Raw genomic sequence first — 23483 nt, 5'->3', positions numbered from 1 at the left:
TACATGCACTCAGGACGATGAACTTTACTTTTATGATTTGAACAAGACTTCCTTCTGCTGGGTTGTTTACTTCTCTGCCTGCTGAAGTCTGACATGTTTTAGTGGGAGCTGCTTTATTATCCCTTTATATTTGAGCTATTAAAGAACATGAAGGAATGTGCTTTAAGGGAAACGGCCATACATGAATGTGTCAGTAAGGGGATTCGGTTTTCCAATCGCTGGAGCGTTCGATCCTATAGTTCCTCTCAGGTAGTAGACAAAATATCTGTTCTCGCAGAGCAGCAATAAACTGCATGTTTTACTGCTGCGAGTGACCCTGTTATTAGCGGATTGGGAAATGAATGACTTGCTACTACATTCATGTACCAGTGTGCCGTGGGGTGGCGATGGTAGCTGCTAGCCTCCTGTTTTACTGCTCTGTCTGAGTCTGAGCCTGAGTCTGAGTCTGTGCCAGAGTCTGAGTCTGAGTCTGAGCCTGAGTCTGAGCCAGAGTCTGAGCCTGAGTCTGAGCCAGAGTCTGAGCCTGAGTCTGAGTTTGAGCCAGAGTCTGAGCCTGAGTCTGAGTCTGAGTCTGTCTGAGCCTGAGTCTGAGCTCGCCACCCTGAAATAGAGTGATCTACAAGAGTGTGGAATTATGTGGGTGTACGTGGGTGTGAGGGAGCGTGAGTGCTGTATTATTGCTGTTTCTACTCCTTTGTCTATGTAGGTGTGTCTGTCTTGTGGTGTACAACTGTGATATTGTGTACTTCTCACTGGGGACACCATGTCATTTCAACGTGGAGAACTGGGTAATATTTGGTTGAGACGATGAACAGCGAGATTACAACCCACTCAAAAACACAGGCAAAAATTTGTTGAATTTCCAATGTGCTATGCTTTCAACCACCTAAAAGCACAACCAAATTCCAAGATTTCCACAGACCTGCGACACCCTGTTAACTTTGACATGCACACTTTAAATGATTACATAAGAAGAACTTTATAGTTGCAGTAACCACAAAATGTGGCCATGGATGTGCTACTCATTTTAAGGTTGTATGTTACATTAGTTTGTAAGGTAGTCTTTTCCTGTATTACACAAGTAATATTGAATTGTGTTTGGTTGACAACGTAATCAAATATCAACATTTAAAGGAGATGTTTCTGCTTGGATTGTTCCATTTGAGCCACTGGCTTAAATCCCATTCTTTAACTTTAACTTTTGGTTGAGTTGGAGACGTGAATCCAACATATCATTTGTTAGCTTGTCCACAAGTTAATAGCCTATTTATTTTATTTCAAACGTGATATTGAATTGTGTTTGTTAGTCAATGGAGCCAAATATCAACAGTTAAAGGAGATGTATCTTCTGCTTGGATAGTTCCACCTAGTCTGGCTTTAATTCCAGTTTGTTTGATTACTTTCTTCAAATCCAAGGTATTTTCCACGTAGATTCCACATCACAATATGTTGATAAATTACGTTGAAACAACGTTGATTCAACCAGTTTGTGCCCAGTGGGTTGTGTGTATGTCTCTGTGTTTGTGTGAATGTGTGTTAATGTGTGTATTTCTTAGTGTCCGATACCCCTCTAACTAACTGTGCCCTTCCCATCAGATGACCACATACGGGGCGTTCCTCCATAAAGGAGCGTTCTGTAGGAACACCTTCAACCTCCTGGATCTGCTGGTGGTTGGGGTCTCCCTAGTCTCCTTCTGCATCCAGTCAGTACCTGCTGCTACCCTCCACCCACACTGTTTCCTTTCTTTCTCTCTCTCTGTCTCTGTCTCTCCCTCTCTCTCTCTCTCTCCCTCTCTCTCTCTCTCTCTCTCCCTCCCTCTCTCTCTCTCTCTCTGTCTCTTTTTCTCTCTCTCTCACTCTGCTATCTGTCTCTTCATCATATTCCTCACCCATTCCCTCTCTCTCTCTCTGATTTTTCTCTCTTGCACACTGTCCTAACACATCATTTTTAATTGATATGGTCCAGTTAGATATGGCAGTGAATGGTTGTATTTAGAGAGTGCGAGTTTGTTTCTGACAGTGAGTTCCTGTGATGACATTTAGGTCCTCTGCTATCTCAGTGGTGAAGATTCTGAGGGTTCTGCGTGTGCTTCGGCCCCTGAGGGCTATCAACAGAGCCAAAGGTCTCAAGGTAGACCGTAAACCTCCTACTCTTTCTCTTTATGTGTCATATTACTTGCTACAGTATTGGTAGAACAATTACAGTAACTTGTGATAGTTTGTAACAAAAACCTGTGCCACGCGACAGGTAAAAAAAGTAATACTTCCCGAAGCTGTATCGTTACTATAGCTCCTTGTTCCTCTTCTTTGACATATATTGACCTTTCATCAATGTAATGCCATCTTACCGTTCAATGACTGCTAACATTTGAACTTTGACCCTTGCAGCACGTAGTCCAGTGTGTGTTTGTGGCCATCAGGACCATCGGTAACATCATGATTGTCACCACGCTGCTGCAGTTCATGTTTGCCTGCATAGGAGTGCAGCTCTTTAAGGTCAGCACCGTAACACTGGTTCTAAGATCAGTACTATAACACTACCCTAACAGCACTGTCAGCACCGTAACACTGGTTCTAAGATCAGTACTATAACACTACCCTAACAACACTGTCAGCACCGTAACACTGGTTCTAAGATCAGTACTATAACACTACCCTAACAGCACTGTCAGCGCCGTTACACTGGTTCTAAGATCAGTACTATAACACTACCCTAACAGCACTGTCAGCACCGTAACACTGGTTCTAAGATCAGTACTATAAAACTACCCTAACAGCACTGTCAGCGCCGTAACACTGGTTCTAAGATCAGTACTATACCACTACCCTAACAGCACTGTCAGCGCCGTTACACTGGTTCTAAGATCAGTACTATAACACTACCCTAACAACACTGTCAGCACCGTAACACTGGTTCTAAGATCAGTACTATAAAACTACCCTAACAGCACTGTCAGCACCGTAACACTGGTTCTAAGATCAGTACTATAACACTACCCTAACAGCACTGTCAGCACCGTAACACTGGTTCTAAGATCAGTACTATAACACTACCCTAACAGCACTGTCAGCACCGTAACACTGGTTCTAAGATCAGTACTATAAAACTACCCTAACAGCACTGTCAGCACCGTAACACTGGTTCTAAGATCAGTACTATAAAACTACCCTAACAGCACTGTCAGCACCGTAACACTGGTTCTAAGATCAGTACTATAACACTACCCTAACAACACTGTCAGCACCGTAACACTGGTTCTAAGATCAGTACTATAAAACTACCCTAACAGCACTGTCAGCACCGTAACACTGGTTCTAAGATCAGTACTATAACACTACTCTAACAACACTCTCAGCGCCGTAACACTGGTTCTAAGATCAGTACTATAACACTACCCTAACAGCACTGTCAGCACCGTAACACTGGTTCTAAGATCAGTACTATAACACTACCCTAACAACACTGTCAGCGCCGTAACACTGGTTCTAAGATCAGTACTATAACACTACTCTAACAACACTGTCAGCGCCGTAACACTGGTTCTAAGATCAGTACTATAAAACTACCCTAACAGCACTGTCAGCACCGTAACACTGGTTCTAAGATCAGTACTATAACACTACCCTAACAGCACTGTCAGCACCGTAACACTGGTTCTAAGATCAGTACTATAACACTACCCTAACAACACTGTCAGCACCGTAACACTGGTTCTAAGATCAGTACTATAAAACTACCCTAACGGCACTGTCAGCACCGTAACACTGGTTCCAAGATCAGTACTATAACACTACCCTAACAGTAACACTGGTTCTAAGATCAGTACTATAAAACTACCCTAACAGCACTGTCAGCACCGTAACACTGGTTCTAAGATCAGTACTATAACACTACCCTAACAGCACTGTCAGCGCCGTTACACTGGTTCTAAGATCAGTACTATAACACTACCCTAACAGCACTGTCAGCACCGTAACACTGGTTCTAAGATCAGTACTATAACACTACCCTAACAGCACTGTCAGCACCGTAACACTGGTTCTAAGATCAGTACTATAACACTACTCTAACAACACTGTCAGCGCCGTAACACTGGTTCTAAGATCAGTACTATAAAACTACCCTAACAGCACTGTCAGCACCGTAACACTGGTTCTAAGATCAGTACTATAACACTACCCTAACAACACTGTCAGCACCGTAACACTGGTTCTAAGATCAGTACTATAACACTACCCTAACGGCACTGTCAGCGCCGTAACATGGTTCAAGACAGACTATAACACTACCCTAACAGTAACACTGGTTCTAAGATCAGTACTATACCACTACCCTAACAACACTGTCAGCGCCGTTACACTGGTTCTAAGATCAGTACTATAACACTACCCTAACAGCACTGTCAGCGCCGTTACACTGGTTCTAAGATCAGTACTATAACACTACCCTAACAGCACTGTCAGCGCCGTAACACTGGTTCTAAGATCAGTACTATAACACTACCCTAACAGCACTGTCAGCGCCGTTACACTGGTTCTAAGATCAGTACTATAACACTACCCTAACAGCACTGTCAGCACCGTAACACTGGTTCTAAGATCAGTACTATAACACTACCCTAACAACACTGTCAGCACCGTAACACTGGTTCTAAGATCAGTACTATAACACTACCCTAACAGCACTGTCAGCGCCGTAACACTGGTTCTAAGATCAGTACTATAACACTACCCTAACAGCACTGTCAGCACCGTAACACTGGTTCTAAGATCAGTACTATAACACTACCCTAACAGCACTGTCAGCACCGTAACACCAAATTGGAAGAAAACTGACTGAAACAGGGGGGGACCACTGAAACCCATCCAATATGAAATGCTTGTTTTTGTTTTCCGTTGCTAAACATTTTTCTATGGTGTCTCCTAATGAATAAGACCCTTGTATGTAGACACTATCCCAGACAATGAAGATGTGTGTGTTTGCTTCACAGGGGAAGTTTTACCGCTGTACAGACGAAGCCAAGTCCAGCCCAGACGAATGCAAGTCAGTTGCTTTTGATACATTTGCCCATCTATAGTTGCATACAGTAAACTGACACCAGTCATATTGTACCATATTGTACCGTAAATGTAATTTACTCTACAGTATGTGTTCTGTAGTATCTTTGATTTGAGCATGTTGCCCATAGACATACATATTCACAACATCCACAATATTCATATTGTTTCTATATTGTACATCATAGGCCTAACCCTAAATCCTGACCTCTGACCTCTAACCCCTGTAACCTCTAACCTCCCAGGGGCACCTACATCCATTTTAAGGACGGGGACGTGAACCAGCCGGCCATCCAAAAGAGAGTGTGGCACAACAGCGAGTTCAACTTTGACAATGTGCTGATGGCCATGATGGCTCTTTTCACCGTCTCTACCTTCGAGGGCTGGCCTTCGTAAGACACACTCATATTATATACTCAAATACAATAATAAACACTTTCATATTTTTGTTTATAAAAAAATAACAATTAAACAAAAATGTTTTCTCGCTCTCTCTCTCCGCTCTCTCTCTCCTCTCCCTCTCTCTCTCTCTCCCTCTCTCTCTCCTCTCTCTGTCTCTCCTATCTCTCTCTATCTCTCTCTCTCCTATCTCTCTCTCTCCTATTTCTCTCTCCTCTCTTTCTCCTCTCTGTCTATCCTATCTCTCTCTCTCCTCTCCTTCTCTCTCTCTCTCTCTCCCTCTCAGGTTGCTCTACAAGGCCATAGACTCTAACAGGGAGAACCTGGGTCCCATCTACAACTACCGCATCGAGATCTCCATCTTCTTCATCATCTATATCATCATCATCGCTTTCTTCATGATGAACATCTTTGTCGGCTTCGTCATCGTCACCTTCCAGGAGCAAGGAGAGAAAGAGTACAAGAACTGTGAGCTTGATAAGAACCAGGTCAGTTCATGTGTGTGTGTGTGTGTTTAGAAGAACAAAATATGTGTGTGTGCGTGTGCATCTGTACGTGTGTGTTCATGTGGGGTTTATGTGTGTTTATGAGTTTTGTGGCACTACATGTCTAGTCTGCTCATACTTCCCCACACTAGGGTTCTCAGTGTGTTGCTATGCAGTTTGTGTGTATACCAGGGTTTCCATTAGGAAAATGTGCCTCCAGACATTTGACCAGCAGCATTTAAATGTATCTGACATTTGATAAATGTACCGGACCCATAAGCGTTGGGTGCGTAACCTGATTATGGCTGCTCAGAGTGACAGAAATCACATTCAGATTATAGTCTTTCATATTAACAGAGGATGCAATGATGGCTGGTCCTTCTTACGGAATTCTGATGTGCACTTTGAACCTGTTAGAATAACTGTTCTAACAGCCGACAAGACGAGTAACAAACAGCAACATCACTAGCCTGTCAATCTACTATCCCTCGTAGTAGAAAAGTGGCCTATTCTATTGGTTCGCTTGGAGAGAAAGAAATAGTCTATTCCAAACTGACTCTGGAACAGCTGTGGGATGATAGATCTCTAGTTCATACAACCAGTAGGCCTCGGCTGCAAAAATCTAAAACTTTAAAAAGCAATGAGTCTGATGCAACAGATCAGAACGTTTAGTTTAAAACATTGATAAACTATTATTTCTTCACATTATGAGAGCAGCAACGTGCACAAGGCAGTAGGCTAGGCGCGAATGTTTGTTCCATAATGCAATTCATGGGAAAACACTGTTGTCAAAATGCACCTGCGAGCAGTTTCATGTGACAGAGATAAAAATATCTGTTTGAAATTTAGAAAGAGGGGAGATGAAAGATGCAACAACTAGCATGGGTTGTTAATATGACTAGGGTTGTGCCTTTGTCTACTGGACAATGAAAGAAAGATTATATAAAATAATTGCCTCCATGGATATGGTCTGATTTTGGCTAGGCTACTTTTAGGCAAGGTAAGACATGCCACAAAATATGTACTGTAGTATGCCTTCCGTTGCCTATGCATTTGCTGTTTGAGATGCTGTAGCAGCAGCTTTCGCGCTGTCTGACAGATTTCCCGCTCAAAGGCTCTGTATCTGAATGCTGTACGCATGTGATAAATAAGATACATAAGGAATATACTGTACACACGAGCCAGTTTAATTCCACACAATTATACAGTGCATTTGGAAAGTGTTCCTTCACTTTGTCCACATTTTGTTACGTTACAGCCTTATTCTAAAATGGATTAAATTATTATTTTTCCTCATTAATCTACATATAATAACCCATAATGACAATATGAAAACAGGTTTTTACATAAAAAATATATATATAAAAAATGTAAAACAGAAATACTTTATTTACATAAGTATTCAGACACTTTACTCAGTACTTTGTTGAAGCACCTTTGTTAGCGATTACAGCTTTGAGTCTGCTTGGTTATTTTATTTAACGGCTTTTCAAAATGTTATTGGCCAAAAGCCGTTTATTACCAGCCAACGGAAATCCTGGTGTATATTATACTGTGTGTACAGGTATACAATGAATAACTGTGTGGGTTCTCTCTACAGCGTCAGTGTGTGGAGTATGCCTTGAAGGCCCGTCCGTTGAGGAGGTACATCCCTAAGAACCCCTACCAGTATAAGTTCTGGTACGTGGTCAACTCTACAGGGTTTGAGTACATCATGTTCGTCCTCATCATGCTCAACACGCTCTGCCTGGCTGTGCAGGTAAGAGAAGCTCAACCCAACCCATTCAGAGGCCGTAGTCTTGTCGTAACATTTGTTATTATACTCCGGTTATTAGAAATAAAACACCTTGATTGTTCTCCTTCCCTCCCTCTCTATCACTCTATCTCGCTCTCCATCTCTCCATCTATCTCTCTCTCCATCTCTCTCTCCATCTCGCTCTCTATCTCCCTCTCCATCTCTCCATCTATCTCTCTCTCCATCTCGCTCTCTATCTCGCTCTCCATCTCTCCATCTATCTCTCTCTCCATCTCGCTCTCTATCTCCCTCTCCATCTCTCCCTCTGTCTCTATCTCCCTCTCCATCTCTCCATCTATCGCCCTCTCCATCTCTCTCTCCATCTCGCTCTCTATCTCCCTCTCCATCTCTCCCTCTGTCTCTATCTCCCTCTCCATCTCTCCATCTATCGCCCTCTCCATCTCTCTCTCTATCTCCCTCTATCCCTCTCTCTATCTCCCTCTCCTGTAGCACTATGGCCAGTCTGCAACATTTAACTATGTGATGGACATCCTCAACATGGTCTTCACTGCTGTTTTCACTGCAGAGATGGTGCTCAAACTCATCGCCTTCAAACCTCGGGTAAGGACACACACACAAACACACACCCGCAGACACACACACACACACACAAATGCATGCATGTGTGCACACAGACGGACACACAGACGGACACAGAGACGGACACACACACATACATAGTCGTGCGTCTCACATAGATCCCCATTTATCTATTTTGTGGGTGTATTGTCTGTGGCTGTTATGTTTGTAGGTGTCTTTGGTTATTGTGTGTACAGTACAGAACCTTCATTTGTTGGTTGTTGACTTGTTTACACCCTGCCCTACCCCTTCCTGCTCCTCCCTACCCCCTACTGTACCTGGTGGACCACACACAGCTGTGTGTTGAGAAGAAGGACAGGGACCCAGTAAGAGACTGAGTGGTGTGGTGCAGTGCCTAGAGACAGGACTATCTCTCTCTCTCCATCTCTCTCTCTCTCCAACTCTCTCTCGCTCTCTCTCTCTCTCTGTCTCTCTCTCTCCATCTCTCTCTCTCTCCCTCTCTCCTTCTCTCTGTCTCTCTCTATCTCTCTCTCTCTCCAACTCTTTCTCTCTCTCTCCAACTCTCTCTCTCTCTCTCTCCAACTCTCTCTCTCTCTCTCCAACTCTCTCTCTCTCTCTCCAACTCTCTCTCTCTCTTTCTCTCTGTCTCTCTCTCTCCAATCTCTCTCTCTCTCCAACTCTCTCTTTCTCTCTGTCTCTCTCTCTCCAACTCTCTCTCTCTCTCTCTCTCTCTGTCTCTCTCTCTCTCTGTCTCTCTCTCTCTCTGTCTCTCTCTCTCCAATCTCTCTCTCTCTCTCTCTCTCTCTCTCTCTCTCTCTCTCTCTCTGTCTCTCTCTCTGTCTCTTTGTGACTCTCACCGACTAGTGCATACCTGGGAACACTAACCAGTGACCTAGATAACTTTCTAATACCTTAACATTTAGAGCTCACACAGTATTTCTATCAACATGTTTTATTACATACTGCCATTTACAATAAAGTTGTACAGTGGAATAGATACATTAAACATGCAGATAACATTTGTAAGTAACTGAAATGACACCAGTAGCCCAGTATTAACCTCACCACCTAACCACTGCCTACTCCCCTGACCTCACTCAGGGGTATTTTGGGGATGCCTGGAATGTGTTCGACGCCCTGGTGGTGATGGGCAGCATAGTAGACATTGTGCTCAGTGAGATTGATGTAAGTAAGCCCCACCCAACCCTCCTTGGCCCCGCCCCTGATCTGTCCCGTCTGATCTGTCCCGTCTGATCTGTCCCGTCTGATCTGTCCCCGGTCATCTGTCCTCCCTCTATGTATCTATGTTCTGGGGTGTGTTCAAGAGGGTGTACCGTTATACAGAACGTTTAGATAGAAATGTATTGTGTAGAACAGATATGACTGTTAGATAGAATAGGCAATTGTATTAGCTTTATTTGTTACATTTCTATCTGCGACATGCTGGACGTTTTACCTCACTGAATGCACCCGCTGGTCTTTGGTTATATGGCTGCTGTTTCTGCTGACTTCAGCTCCTCTGCTACCAAAGGGCCTACTCAGTCTCTCTGTTATTGATTACTCAGGTCTTAATGGCTACTTTTCTATTTGTCTTTTTTCTCTCCTTATCTGGCCCTACCTGCTGCCTCCCTACACAATCCTATTCACACTTATTCTCTTCTCATTTTGCCTCTCTCTCTCTCTCTCTCTCTCTCTCGTTCACAATAACATTATTGCCTCTGTCATCTTCTCTGTTTTCTCTCTTTCTTTTTCATCCCCCTCTCTTCCCCTTGTGTGCTGTGGCTTCCGTTAACAGCACTATTTCACTGACGCGTGGAACACATTTGATGCCTTAATTGTAGTTGGTAGCGTCGTTGATATTGCTATCACTGAAGTGAATGTAAGTACTGCCTTTTCTGCCTCTCTCGTGGAACTGAAGCCTTACGATAACGCCAGAATTGACAGTAGCACCACCATTATTCCCAAGTGTGTTCTGAGATTGAGGAAGGTGCTTGTGCTTACATTCAGTAAACATTAGACTGAGAGAGTAAATCCAAGCATCCTCCTCATAGCACTCTCCCTCTCCCCTCATGAATTCTATTATTTTACATTAGGCCCACAGTGCCCCCATGTTAGCTAGTTGGTACTACAATTCTGCTGCTCCTAATTCACAGTAATGCCCACAGTAAAATGAACACTCAAATCACTATAGATGATTAGGAAATGTACTGTATATGTGTCTAAAAAGGATCATGTGTAGAATAGATCCTATTGGCTTTTGTCAGTGTTTGATAACATTATGTTTAGGTCATATATCCATTGGCTTTGTCTGTAAGGCTTCAGTTGGCTTGTGATTCTTGTCTTCTACTGTCCTGTCTGAAAAATGTACTGTCACTATTGAAATGAACCCCTTTACCTAGCGCAGTGTTTTTGTGCTACTCAGATCTTATACAATGGGGTGCTGTATTATATGGTATGATATGATGAAATGTTTTATTGTTTGAACAGCTGTTACGATGCCTCTGTATACATGGACGTTTCCCGATAGAGGTGTCCCACGCTTTGTAACCATGGGGATCTATAGTTGGGTTACAGCCGTGTGATGTTGCTATGTATCCGCTTGGTTTTCTAACCCTTATACCTCTTGTTCATTCTGTTTCCATAGAAACTTGTAGAGGCAAGTATGGCAATGATCCATCTCCCTGTTTTGCGTGTTAATCTGTTTCATAACAACTTTATCTTCGGGACCCAATTTATAGTGTAAAAGGATTAAGAAACTCAATACAATTAGTCATCTAGTGTTTTATCGTCTTGGTCAAAGAATTGTTCTGAATTAATGTCATTAAAAAAGCTATAGGAAATCTAGAGTCATCTGTTAATCAGATAACCCAGGTTAAGTCTTGGACTGGTATAGTTATTGTGTCAAGACAGGGTAAAATGCTGGATGACTGCTACTTCCAGCTACTGTAACAGACTACTGCTATAACATTGTTCTCTGCATGGCCTTGATGGACAGTGCTCTATTAAAATGACTGCTACTAACATAACTTTACTAACGTAGCACTCTTTTAGGTCACATACAGCACTGTGCAATGCTCATACATAATATCAATAATGTGTTTAATCAATACATATCCCAGACTGTCATGGACATGTACCCGCTGACAATGAACACACACACACACACACACACACACGTACATTGTTTTTCATATTGAGTAGATTCAGTAAAGGTGCTTATTTATAGGTGAAGTGTAGCAGAGCCTTACTGCTCAACTCTCTCTCTCCCTCTTCCCTCTCTCTCTCTCTCTCTCTCTCTCTCTCTCTCTCTCTCTCTCTCTCTCTCTCTCTCTCTCTCTCTATGTCTCTGAGTGCTCTACTTTCTGAGCTGCAGTGCTGTTTCTCTGGAGTCACCATATGTCAGTGTATCAGTGTCTGTTCCTAGTTTATGTGGATATAAATGTGTTAGTGTCTGTTCCTAGTTTATGTGGATATGAATGTGTTAGTGTCTGTTCCTAGTTTATGTAGATATGAATGTGTTAGTGTCTGTTCCTAGTTTATGTGGATATAAATGTGTTAGTGCATGAGTGTCTGTGTAAGAGCTGGTGTGTTTTTCCTGTGTTTTAACATGCATATGTTGGATACTTATGCATGTTGGTGTGTGTGTGTGTGTGTGTGTGTGTGTGTGTGTGCGCGCATGCTTCCGTGTGTTTATGTGTTAAAGTCAGGCCTTGTATATGTGTGTTGTTTGATGGTTTGGTGCTGATTTCACAAGGCCTTTGACAGAGGACCTTGCGAGGCCCATTTCATCCTTCATTGACTGTTGGTTTGCATGCTGCTGTCTGTCCCACTGTCTGTCATAGACTAGATCAGAAACTCCACTCAGTTGGGCTGTTTTAACTTGTGATCCAGGATCTATGTTTATGTGTGGCTATATTATAGCTGCTCCTTGTTGTTACCCAATCACTGGGCTGTGTACCTCTTCTCCTGATGCATGCTGGGAAAGTGTCATGTGTTCCCATCCCCCTAACATCCTCCCCATGTCCTGCCCCCCCCCCATCAACCCACAGATGGCACGTGGCCCTGCACCGGTCAGTCCCGTCCACTTGCTCACTAACCATTTGTGACCCTTTGTGAAGTTTGACTCTCCTCTCTCGCCATACCTCCTCTTATCTGTTTCTCCTCCAGACAGAATGGCCCTGGAGCTCAGAGCAAAGCTAGGGCACAATGCTACACATAGAAATAGAATGTACAGACAGAGGTGATTTAATATGGGATTGAGAAACATTTACATTATACACCTTTTACATTATATTTCTTTCCACAAAATTGTGTAGGGTCTGCTTCTGCTGAGCAACACAATTAAAGCGGCATGGTCAATATCAATTTCAATCAGGGTCAAACTTGAATCACAAACACAGGCAATGTAGATAGATGCACATGGAACTAAAAGTAGCAGGCTAAACTAATGTAAGAACCAGTGTAAGAACCAGTGCACTTATAGCCCATCAGCAGGTGTGATGGAAGTTATCATGGCTGTCATCTCTATCACACTGATGGTGGTTCAATCAATGCAGTAGCTGACTGTGAGGTTCTTTGTTGATCTTGTGTTTGTGTCTCTGTGAGTGATTGTCTCTGTCTTCTGTTCTGTCTTCCTATGTAGTGAGCTCTTAAAGCTCACAATGGAGCTCATGTGTAGAGAAGGGCCAGGTGTGTAGCCTTCAGTCAGGTGCATGGCCATTTCTTTTCTCTCTCTCTCTCTCTCTCTCTCTCTCTCTCTCTCTCTCTCTCTCTCTCTCTCTCTCTCTCTCTCTCTCTCTCTCTCTCTCTCTCTCTCTCTCTCTCTCTCTCTCTGAACTCTTTCAGTCACTTGATATTTCTCACCGCTGTCTCTTCCTTCCTCTATTCTGTTTCTCTCTCTTTTTTTGTTCCCTCTTTCTCTACCCCAAACATTCTATCTTTCTCTCTCTCTTCCTCTCCTCCCTCCGCTCACTCTCTCTTTAACCTCTCTCCCTGCACTAGACGATGAGAGCGCCCCCTAGCGGTGACTCTGATGCAGGTCACTGACTGACTCGACATGCATGGGGTTGCTGCGTGCGATGCTAACAGATACCACTAACGGCTCCTAATGCCGCCTCCTCCTCATCATCAAAACTTGTCTTGCGTGTATGTGTGCGGTGCTTGTCTGCAACAACATGGCGATGCTGAACGCATGCTCTATCAAATGCTGTTGGTTGACCAGGATTAGCTAAAGAACCTCCTCAAGCTTTATTATTCCATGTGTTATGATTTCTTGCTCATTCCGCACCTCATAACGTTCCTGTTGTTCAGCGTGAACCACTGCGCTGTAGGAGATGAATGAACTGAAGGCATGTCTGTCTGGAGTTACTCTACTCATACTGTCCACTGTTGACGACATCGCTCAGTGTTCTTCCTGTACTGTTGCCGTGAAATCATACATCTGAAATCATGCAATGGTTCATAGTTTCTCTCACAGTTTCTTTCACAGTTTTCACAGCTGTGTTTTGATGAAGAATATACTGTTTTCCCATATAGCTGCATTTTTAAAGGCCCAGTGCAATCAAAAACCTTGTATTATATATATTTACACACTATAAGGTTGGAATAATACTGTGAAATTGTGAAAATTATGCTAATGCCATTTTAGTGTAAGAGCTGTTTGAAAAGTGCCTGAAATTAAAACCTGTTTTGGTGGGATGGAGTTTTGGCCTTCCATGGTGACATCACCATGCTGTAAATTAGTTAATAGACCACTCCCAGACAGTCCTAGCAAAATTCTCGCTTGAGAAATTGCCCTTTGCTAAAAAGCTATTGTTGTTTCTTTTTGACCATTTTAATGAAGTTACTTAATTGTTACCCAGAAATGATTTGATATTGAGGTAAACAACAGCTGCATTGGACCTTTAAGAGTTGTGACTAATACAATATGATATTTTAAAACACCTGTGACTACCTTTGTATGTAATATTTTACTAAATGTGTGTTGGTGAGGTGTGTTTGTGTGGATTGGTGTGTGGGAGAAAGCGAGAGTGTCAGTTAGCATAAGACAGTGTTTGATTTACAGTTTTAGCCTGCATGTCCAGCCTCTTAAGTGAAATGTTGAAGTAGAAAAACTGAATGTAAGTAATCTGAAAGGAATCTTTGGACAAGACGTTATATGAGTAGGAGGGGAGAAGAAGTTGTAGTATTATAACCGGTTGACAGGTATAAATGGGTTATATATGGGTTGTGCGACTATCACTAAAATAACACTGTTATAGTCAAGTTAACATTATGTTTGGAACATCATGACCATAAGCATCATAATAACAGTCTGCGTCAGTCAAATAATGTTTCAGAAACATTGTTATAGCATTATCCATATGTAGAGCCACAAGCTTTTTCATCTTGCTGTTTAAACCATTTAAAACCATTACGATAATGTATGTCAGTCATTACCATTACACAGGGGGAGTGATAAAGTTGTGTTTCGCTCTTAAACGTTAACTTAAGTGTTATATTGTCTTAATGCTATGTGTCAGTCTTAAATGCAATGTAAGCGCCACATAGAAGTTCTTAAGCGTCACAGTATGTTGTCTGACAGTCTTAAACGTTTAAAGTGTTAAGATTCTGTTCTGCGTGTCATCACCGTTATGTTACATAGGGGTTGTGATTTAGGTGTGAGTCAGTCGGTCTTTCAATGTTACAAAAACAGTGTATAAACGTTAAGTGTCGAGACAATGTTGTGTCAGTCTTAAACCTAACGTAAGTTTCATTTAAGTGTAGTGACAGTATAGGTAGTTACGTTTGTCTTTAATGGTGCATACATCTTAAACATGGTGATAATATTGTGTTACAGTATAAGACCTGAGGGTTGTGATAACGTTGTGTGAGTCATTAACACAGGTCTTTGATTTAAAGCCTACGGAGGCTCCTCAGTTGGATGAGTCGGGGGTAAGATGCTCTTCCCCCAATCAGAGCCCTGTCTTCTCTGGGCTTGCATTGGTTTATGTTGGTCTTTATTTTATCGTCTTCAATCTATATAACCTCCTCTAATCTTCTACATGGCCTCTTCTAAAACCTCGCCTTTTTAATTTATACAATTAAAAAGTTCTGTTTTCATTTTGAGATTGGTTTGGTTTGGTTTCTTTATGGTTCTTTTTGGTTGTATTTTTGTTTGAGTTTTTTTGCTCTTCATTTTCCTTTTTTGGTTTGGGGTTATTATTTTGAAGAAGAGTGTGTCGGTCACTCAAACGTGGCGGAGTGCATCCCCATGGTGAGGGCTGTTCTGTCTGCTCCTCACGTTTGTATCGCTGACACCGCTGCATGGTCTCTGCTGTGCCATGTGCCCTCTGCGTGCGGCAGTGACCCATGGATGACCCTATGGGGTTGGGATCATGACCTCTGCTATGACCTCTGACCCCTGCTGGCTGACCTCTCTGGGGGGGTTAGTCCCACTGTGACTCCGCATGCAGTGACTCTGGACCGAGGGTGCCATGCTTGTGCTGATGTGTCCAGTCAAGTTATGGCAAGGTTTTCTTTCCTACAGCATGCACCCTGTCCCCCTGTAGGTCTGTCTGTACTGTAGCAGGGCTCCTGGCAAAACTTCACCACCAGCCTCTTAGATACAGTTACATAGCAGATACACTCCAGCTAAACTGCATATGGGAATACTCCTCCCACTCTGTCACTCAAAACTCCTCCCACAGAGTTTACCCCACCTCTGTTTCCCCAACTTCTCGTCATCAGGGCTACAACAAATGTTTGAAATGGCTGGTGGTCCCTGAGGAGAGGGTTGGGAAACTCTGCCCTTGTAGATGCAACAAGTCCAGGATTCGTCTGGTTTGAACAGAAAGTGTCTTGATGTCCATAACATGATACTTAGATTAATGTGAAATATAATGCAAACTTGATCAAAGATGAATCACAAGGATACGTAAAATCGCCACCATCCCTCAAACAACCCTCAGAGATGTTAGTTGAGTAAAGATGCAATACAAGCTGAATCAGCTCATATACATCTCACATCTCAGTCTCAGTAAAGGCCAATCACCTTTAGTATCAACATTTCATTTAGTATACATGCATGTAGTACTTTGAGTACTGTTAAGTGCTGGTCCAGGCATTGAAGCACAGCCAGGTTCCCTGTGTACACAGGTTATTCCTTTTCATGGTTTTGAGTGTGAGTACCTTTGGAACTCTACATATTGTATATTCTTTCTCCTGCTCACCGGCCACCTTCCATTCTAGTCTGAGCCCTCATGCTGGCTTTCTACACACACACACACACACACACACACACACACACACACACACACACACACACACACTCCGATCCTCTGATGCTGCCTCCGTCTCCTACAGAACACGGAGGACAGTGCTCGCATCTCCATCACCTTCTTCCGACTGTTCCGAGTCATGCGATTGGTCAAGCTGCTGAGTAGAGGGGAGGGCATCCGCACCCTCCTGTGGACCTTCATCAAGTCCTTTCAGGTAAGTAGGCATCATCCACTAAGCTCATTTACCAGGCTATTAATGAACTAACTCTGGTCTCTTTCTTTCTGTCTCCTTTCCTCTCGCTTTCTGTCTTCCTCTTTCTTTCTTTCGTTCTTTCTCTCCCTCTGATTCTAATTCTCCTTCTTTCATTCTCATCTCCTTACCATTTCTCTCATTTTTCTCACTCTCATTCTCGCTCTCTCACTCTGCCCTCTCTCTGCCTCTCTCTCTCTCCCTCCAGGCTCTGCCCTATGTCGCCCTTCTGATCGCCATGCTCTTCTTCATCTATGCTGTCATCGGCATGCAGGTGAGTCACTGAAACTGAGAAACTATTTGTTACTAAACCATTCTCCCCAAAATATATTCTTCTTCATCTCACAGTACAGCCTCAGTAAACCTCTTTATAAAGAGTAGCAGTACACCTGGGTCAGTCTCACAGTAACAGCCTCACCAAACCTCTTTATAAAGAGTAGCAGTACACCTGGGTCAGTCTCACAGTAACAGCCTCAGTAAACCTCTTTATAAAGAGTAGCAGTACACCTGGGTCAGTCTCACAGTAACAGCCTCACCAAACCTCTTTATAAAGAGTAGCAGTACACCTGGGTCAGTCTCACAGTAACAGCCTCACAAAACCTCTTTATAAAGAGTAGCAGTACACCTGGGTCAGTCTCACAGTAACAGCCTCACCAAACCTCTTTATAAAGAGTAGCAGTACACCTGGGTCAGTCTCACAGTAACAGCCTCACCAAACCTCTTTATAAAGAGTAGTAAAATAGTTTTCGATTGCATACGCTAATGAACACAACCCTGTTCTTCACACAGTATGTAAACTGACCCTTGTTTAATCTATACTGTTTGTTTCAGGTGTTCGGGAAGGTAGCCATGGTGGACGGCACCCACATCAACAGGAACAACAACTTTCAGACCTTCCCTCAGGCCGTGTTGCTGCTCTTTAGGTCTATAGGGGTCAGGGGGTCAGCGTGAGGGGTCACAGGGGCAGATTTCACCCAGACGATGTAGCGTTGAAGCGCAAGACTAAACTTCTTTGCTATTTCGGTCCCATGGCTACCACATGCACAGATACTACATGTGACTGGCCGAGAGCGAAGTCATACTTCTTCCTCATCGCAAATTCTGCATTGCTGCTCGTGCAACGTCATTCCTCTAAAGTTACCTTTAACAACGTTTTGACCCTTAACCTCTATGGGCTAGGTGGGACGCTAGCGTGCCACCCGTGGTGCACTCCATCAACAGCAGGTGCATTTCAAGAGCGGCAAATTTGAATCCAAATAAATGTCAAAATTCAAATTTTTCAAACATACAACTATTTTACACCCTTTGAAAGATAAACATCTCCTTAATCTAACCACGTTTTACGATTTCAAAAAGGTTTTACGGCGAAAGCATAAATTTAGAGTATGTTAGGACAGTACATTTACAAGAGTTGTGTGTAATGTTTTGTCAATTCAAAGACAGGGTCACCAAAACCATAAAACCAGCTAAAATGATGCACTAACCTTTTACAATCTCCATCAGATGACACTCCTAGGACATTATGTTAGACAATGCATGCATTTTTAGTTCTATCAGTTCATATTTATATCCAAAAACAGCGTTTTACTATGGCATTGATGTTGAGGAAATCGTTTCCCTCCAATAACCGGCAGTCAAGTCAGCGTCACAAATTAAATAATTAAAATTAGAAAACATTGGTAAAATATTATATTGTCATTTAAAGAATTATAGATTTACATCTCTTGAACGCAATCAACTTGCCAGATTTAAAAATAACCTTACTGGGAAATCACACTTTGCAATAATCTGAGCACTGCGCCCAGAAAAATACGCGTTTGCGATACAGACTAGACGTCATGTTGGGGAGATCTAAAATCGAAAATACTATGTAAATAATCCATTACCTTTGATTCTCTTCATCAGATGTCACTTCCAGGTATCACAGGTCCATAACGAATGTAGTTTTGTTCAAAAAAGCTCATCATTTATGTCCAAAAATCTCCGTCTTGTTAGCACATGATCTAAGCCAGCCGGACTTCTCGTCATGAACGAGGGGAAAAAATATATTTACGTTCGTTCAAACATGTCAAACGTTGTATAGCATAAATCATTAGGGCCTTTTTTAACCAGAACATGAATAATATTCAAGGTGGACGAATGCATACTCTTTTATAACGTATTGGAACGAGGGTACCCAACATGAACTCGCGCGCCAGGTGTCTAATGGGACATCATCGTTCCATGGCTCTTGTTCGGTCAGATCTCCCTCCAGAAGACTCAAAACACTTTGTAAAGGCTGGTGACATCTAGTGGAAGCAATAGGAAGTGCCAAAATATTCCTCAGCCCCTGTGTTTTTCAATGGGATAGGTTTAAAGGCAATACAACACATCAGGTATCCACTTCCTGTCAGAAAATGTCTCAGGGTTTTGCCTGCCAAATGAGTTCTGTTATACTCACAGACACCATTCAAACAGTTTTAGAAAATGTAGGGTGTTTTCTATCCATATGTAATAAGTATATGCATATTCTAGTTACTGGGTAGGAGTGGTAACCAGATTAAATCGGGTATGTTTTTTTATCCAGCCGTGTCAATACTGCCCCCTAGCCCTAACAGGTTAAAGGGATAGTTTGGGAATTTAGCAATGAAGTCCAGCATAAAGGAAGTTATGCTAGCTGTATCCAAAGACTTCCAGTCTCTGTGCTAAGCTAGTTAGCATTGGCTTGCAAAACTATCTCAAGTTTCATAAAAATGGTATCCACAAGTTCATCCAACTCTGGGGAAGTAGATAAAGGGCCTCATTGCCAAAATCCCCAACTATCCCTAAAAGTCTTCATCAGGAGATGTGGTTGTGAAAAGGTTATGGTAATGCTGACTAGGCTATCTGATGAGTGATGTTTTTGTCCCAGGTATACCACAGGCGAGGTAAGGAGATATGTTGATGACATATGGTTGTGAATAGGTTGTGCAAAGGTTATGCTGAGGTATCTTGACGAGTCATGTCTTGGTCCCAGGTGTGCGACGGGGGAGGCGTGGCAGGAGATCATGTTGGCGTGTGTGTCTGGAAAGCTGTGTGACCCAGAGTCTGACTACAACCCTGGAGAGGAGATGACCTGTGGAGCCAGCTTCGCCTACATCTACTTCATCAGCTTCTACATGCTCTGTGCCTTCCTGGTGCATAAATACACTTAGATACACACTATTCTGTACATACTGGACACACTTATACACTAGGCTTGCGCTGTATACCGTATATACCATATACCGGGGTATTTGGTAACAGCCACGGGATGGTTTTTCAATACCGTCAATATCGTCAAAACTATTTAACAGTAAATGTGAATATTTGTAGCTACGTTTAAAGTTAATACCTGCAGTCAACTTGTGCAATATGTTATGAGATAAAGCAGATCACGTTCTTCATTTCACCTGTCATGTTATTTTACATTATGAAGCTTACCATAGTTCCCCAGAACAGTTGAGCCAGTCACCTGTTTGTAAATAGCACAACGGAAGAAAGAGAGCTGCTGAGTCCATAGCGTTCTATATCTAGCGGTGAATCTCAGGTGTGTGGTGCACATGAGATAATGAAGTTATACTTGTATGCAATTCACTACTAAATGTTTGCCATCAGATATCTTATAATGCCTTTCTACCAGGAGTCAAAGTGCTCTGGATGAGTTATCTTTACAGCTGCCATTTTTTCCCTGTGCTTCCTACTAGCATTTTTTTCTCCTCCTTTTTTCTCCCCTCTGCTCCATGTACACATGCTGCTCTTTCTTCAGAAAAGCATGCATCGCAACTTTGTTCATTTGCACAATTTCTCATTCACTTTCACTTGTAAATGTCCACACTCACCGAAAATAACATTTGGTAGCTGCTAGCTATGCTTGCATAACTATGAGCTTAATTTGCCTATCTTTGCAATTAGTTTATGTTTGTTTTCACTCATTAGCATTTAGCTAACAGCGTCTATGTGATTTCATAATTAGTTTGTGCTTATTTTGTTAGCATTCTGGTAATAGAGGCCAAATGGGCTCTTCATGCGTTTTTAGCACCCCCTTGTGTGCTATGCCAGTAATACCATAAATCCTGGGATGAGAGAAGGTTGGTATGAAGCTATGAAAATCTGGAAACTGCCCAAGCCTATTATACACACCGCAGACACACAATCAAACACATACACACCAACATACAGGCATACACTATAAATTCTCACAAATATGCTCACACAGATACAGACCTACATTCCCACAATAACTGTAACCTATTCTGTTCTTCTAATCTAGATTATCAATTTGTTTGTGGCTGTTATCATGGACAACTTTGACTATCTGACTCGTGATTGGTCGATCCTGGGTCCTCACCACTTGGACGAGTTTAAGAGGATCTGGTCTGAGTATGACCCAGAGGCCAAGTAAGTGTGTTTTGTGTGTCTATTTAGTGCAAATATTTGGCTGTATTAACCTGTGTGAGATTATGTTTGAGATTAATTTCTGGCTGTTCTGTTGCAATAGTCTGAGTGTATTTTTATATCTTGCTCTCTCTCTCTCTCTCTCTCTCTCTCTCTCTCTCTCTCTCTCTGACACAGGGGCAGGATTAAACATCTGGACGTGGTCACTCTGCTCCGACGCATTCAGCCTCCTCTGGGTTTCGGCAAACTCTGTCCTCATAGAGTGGCCTGCAAGGTACACCATCTCTGGTCTCTCTCTCTGGTCTGTCTCTTTCTCTCTGGTCTCTCTCTCTCTATCTTTCTCTCTATCTTTCTTTCTCTCCCTCTCTCCCTCTCTCTATTTTTCTCCCTCACTCTCTCTCTTGTATCACTCTGTCTTGCTCTCTCTCAAATGTATCTGGCATGTGTTGATCTTTATAAACAGCATGTAAGTAACTCTCCTTTTTCCTTCTCTCAGAGACTGGTGGCCATGAACATGCCTCTAAACAGTGACGGCACCGTGATGTTCAATGCTACCCTATTTGCATTAGTACGCACAGCCCTGAAGATCAAAACTGATGGTAGGAGACACACACACACACACACACACACACACACACACACACACACGCACACGCACACGCACACGCGCACAGCAGCACAGCACAGCACAGCACAACACCACAACAGTATCATCTGTACAGTTTATATTGATAGTGACAGGACATGTGTTGTTTATCTGTGCTGTAGGTAATCTGGAGCAGGCCAACGAGGAGCTGAGAGCAGTCATCAAGAAGATCTGGAAGAGGACCAGTATGAAGCTACTGGACCAAGTGGTGCCCCCTGCTGGTGGTCAGTCAAAACACAACATCCTAGTAGCAACACACAAATTAGATCCCAGTAGCATATATAGACCCACACGCCCAACATCCCAGCACACTATCACACATAAATATATTACACATCACATAATGCCTTCTCACTGTATATACACAACAAACTCCCCCTCTCACACATAATGCCTTCTCACTGTATATACACAACAAACTCCCCCTCTCACACATAATGCCTTCTCACTGTATATACACAACAAACTCCCCCTCTCACACATAATGCCTTCTCACTGTATATACACAACAAACTCCCCCTCTCATATGTAATGCCTTCTCACTGTATATACACAACAAACTCCCCCTCTCACACATAATGCCTTCTCACTGTATATACACAACAAACTCCCCCTCTCATATGTAATGCCTTCTCACTGTATATACACAACAAACTCCCCTCTCACACGTAATGCCTTCTCACTGTATATACACAACAAACTCCCCCTCTCACACATAATGCCTTCTCACTGTATATACACAACAAACTCCGCCTCTCATACGTAATGCCTTCTCACTGTATATACACAACAAACTCCCCCTCTCATATGTAATGCCTTCTCACTGTATATACACAACAAACTCCCCCTCTCACACATAATGCCTTCTCACTGTATATACACAACAAACTCCCCCTCTCATATGTAATGCCTTCTCACTGTATATACACAACAAACTCCCCCTCTCATATGTAATGCCTTCTCACTGTATATACACAACAAACTCCCCTCTCACACATAATGCCTTCTCACTGTATATACACAACAAACTCCCCCTCTCACACATAATGCCTTCTCACTGTATATACACAACAAACTCCCCCTCTCACACATAATGCCTTCTCACTGTATATACACAACAAACTCCCCCTCTCATATGTAATGCCTTCTCACTGTATATACACAACAAACTCCCCCTCTCACATATAATGCCTTCTCACTGTATATACACAACAAACTCCCCCTCTCACATATAATGCCTTCTCACTGTATATACACAACAAACTCCCCCTCTCATATGTAATGCCTTCTCACTGTATATACACAACAAACTCCCCCTCTCATATGTAATGCCTTCTCACTGTATATACACAACAAACTCCCCCTCTCACAGGTAATGCCTTCTCACTGTATATACACAACAAACTCCCCCTCTCACACATAATGCCTTCTCACTGTATATACACAACAAACTCCCCCTCTCACACATAATGCCTTCTCACTGTATATACACAACAAACTCCCCCTCTCACACATAATGCCTTCTCACTGTATATACACAACAAACTCCGCCTCTCATATGTAATGCCTTCTCACTGTATATACACAACAAACTCCCCCTCTCATATGTAATGCCTTCTCACTGTATATACACAACAAACTCCCCCTCTCACACATA

At 42.7% G+C, this 23483-nt stretch overlaps 1 protein-coding gene across 11 annotated transcripts in view; it reads left to right on the top strand.

The window, feature by feature from the left end:
* The window catches only part of cacna1da (calcium channel, voltage-dependent, L type, alpha 1D subunit, a), a 144751-nt gene that overhangs the window by 95919 nt on the left and 25349 nt on the right, over positions 1-23483 (top strand). For 8 of the 11 annotated variants that reach the window (XM_045705835.1, XM_014167635.2, XM_014167632.2 and 5 more), the window contains 18 exons: positions 1597-1703; positions 2044-2131; positions 2389-2496; positions 4992-5044; positions 5304-5450; positions 5744-5945; positions 7543-7701; positions 8188-8298; positions 10073-10156; positions 15178-15210; positions 16621-16749; positions 16994-17059; positions 17617-17708; positions 19781-19940; positions 21056-21183; positions 21358-21454; positions 21677-21779; positions 21949-22050. In XM_045705835.1, the coding sequence (XP_045561791.1) occupies positions 1597-1703; positions 2044-2131; positions 2389-2496; positions 4992-5044; positions 5304-5450; positions 5744-5945; positions 7543-7701; positions 8188-8298; positions 10073-10156; positions 15178-15210; positions 16621-16749; positions 16994-17059; positions 17617-17708; positions 19781-19940; positions 21056-21183; positions 21358-21454; positions 21677-21779; positions 21949-22050 (1969 nt within the window). The remainder of the gene's footprint in view (positions 1-1596; positions 1704-2043; positions 2132-2388; positions 2497-4991; positions 5045-5303; positions 5451-5743; positions 5946-7542; positions 7702-8187; positions 8299-10072; positions 10157-15177; positions 15211-16620; positions 16750-16993; positions 17060-17616; positions 17709-19780; positions 19941-21055; positions 21184-21357; positions 21455-21676; positions 21780-21948; positions 22051-23483) is intronic. The other 3 variants (XM_014167631.2, XM_014167630.2, XM_014167633.2) reach the window with 2 other exon arrangements.

The sequence above is a fragment of the Salmo salar genome, chromosome ssa22, assembly GCF_905237065.1.
Source record: "Salmo salar chromosome ssa22, Ssal_v3.1, whole genome shotgun sequence".
NCBI lineage: Eukaryota > Metazoa > Chordata > Actinopteri > Salmoniformes > Salmonidae > Salmo > Salmo salar.
Note: the sequence above shows the minus strand (reverse complement) of the source record. Positions and strands in the feature narration are given on the sequence as shown.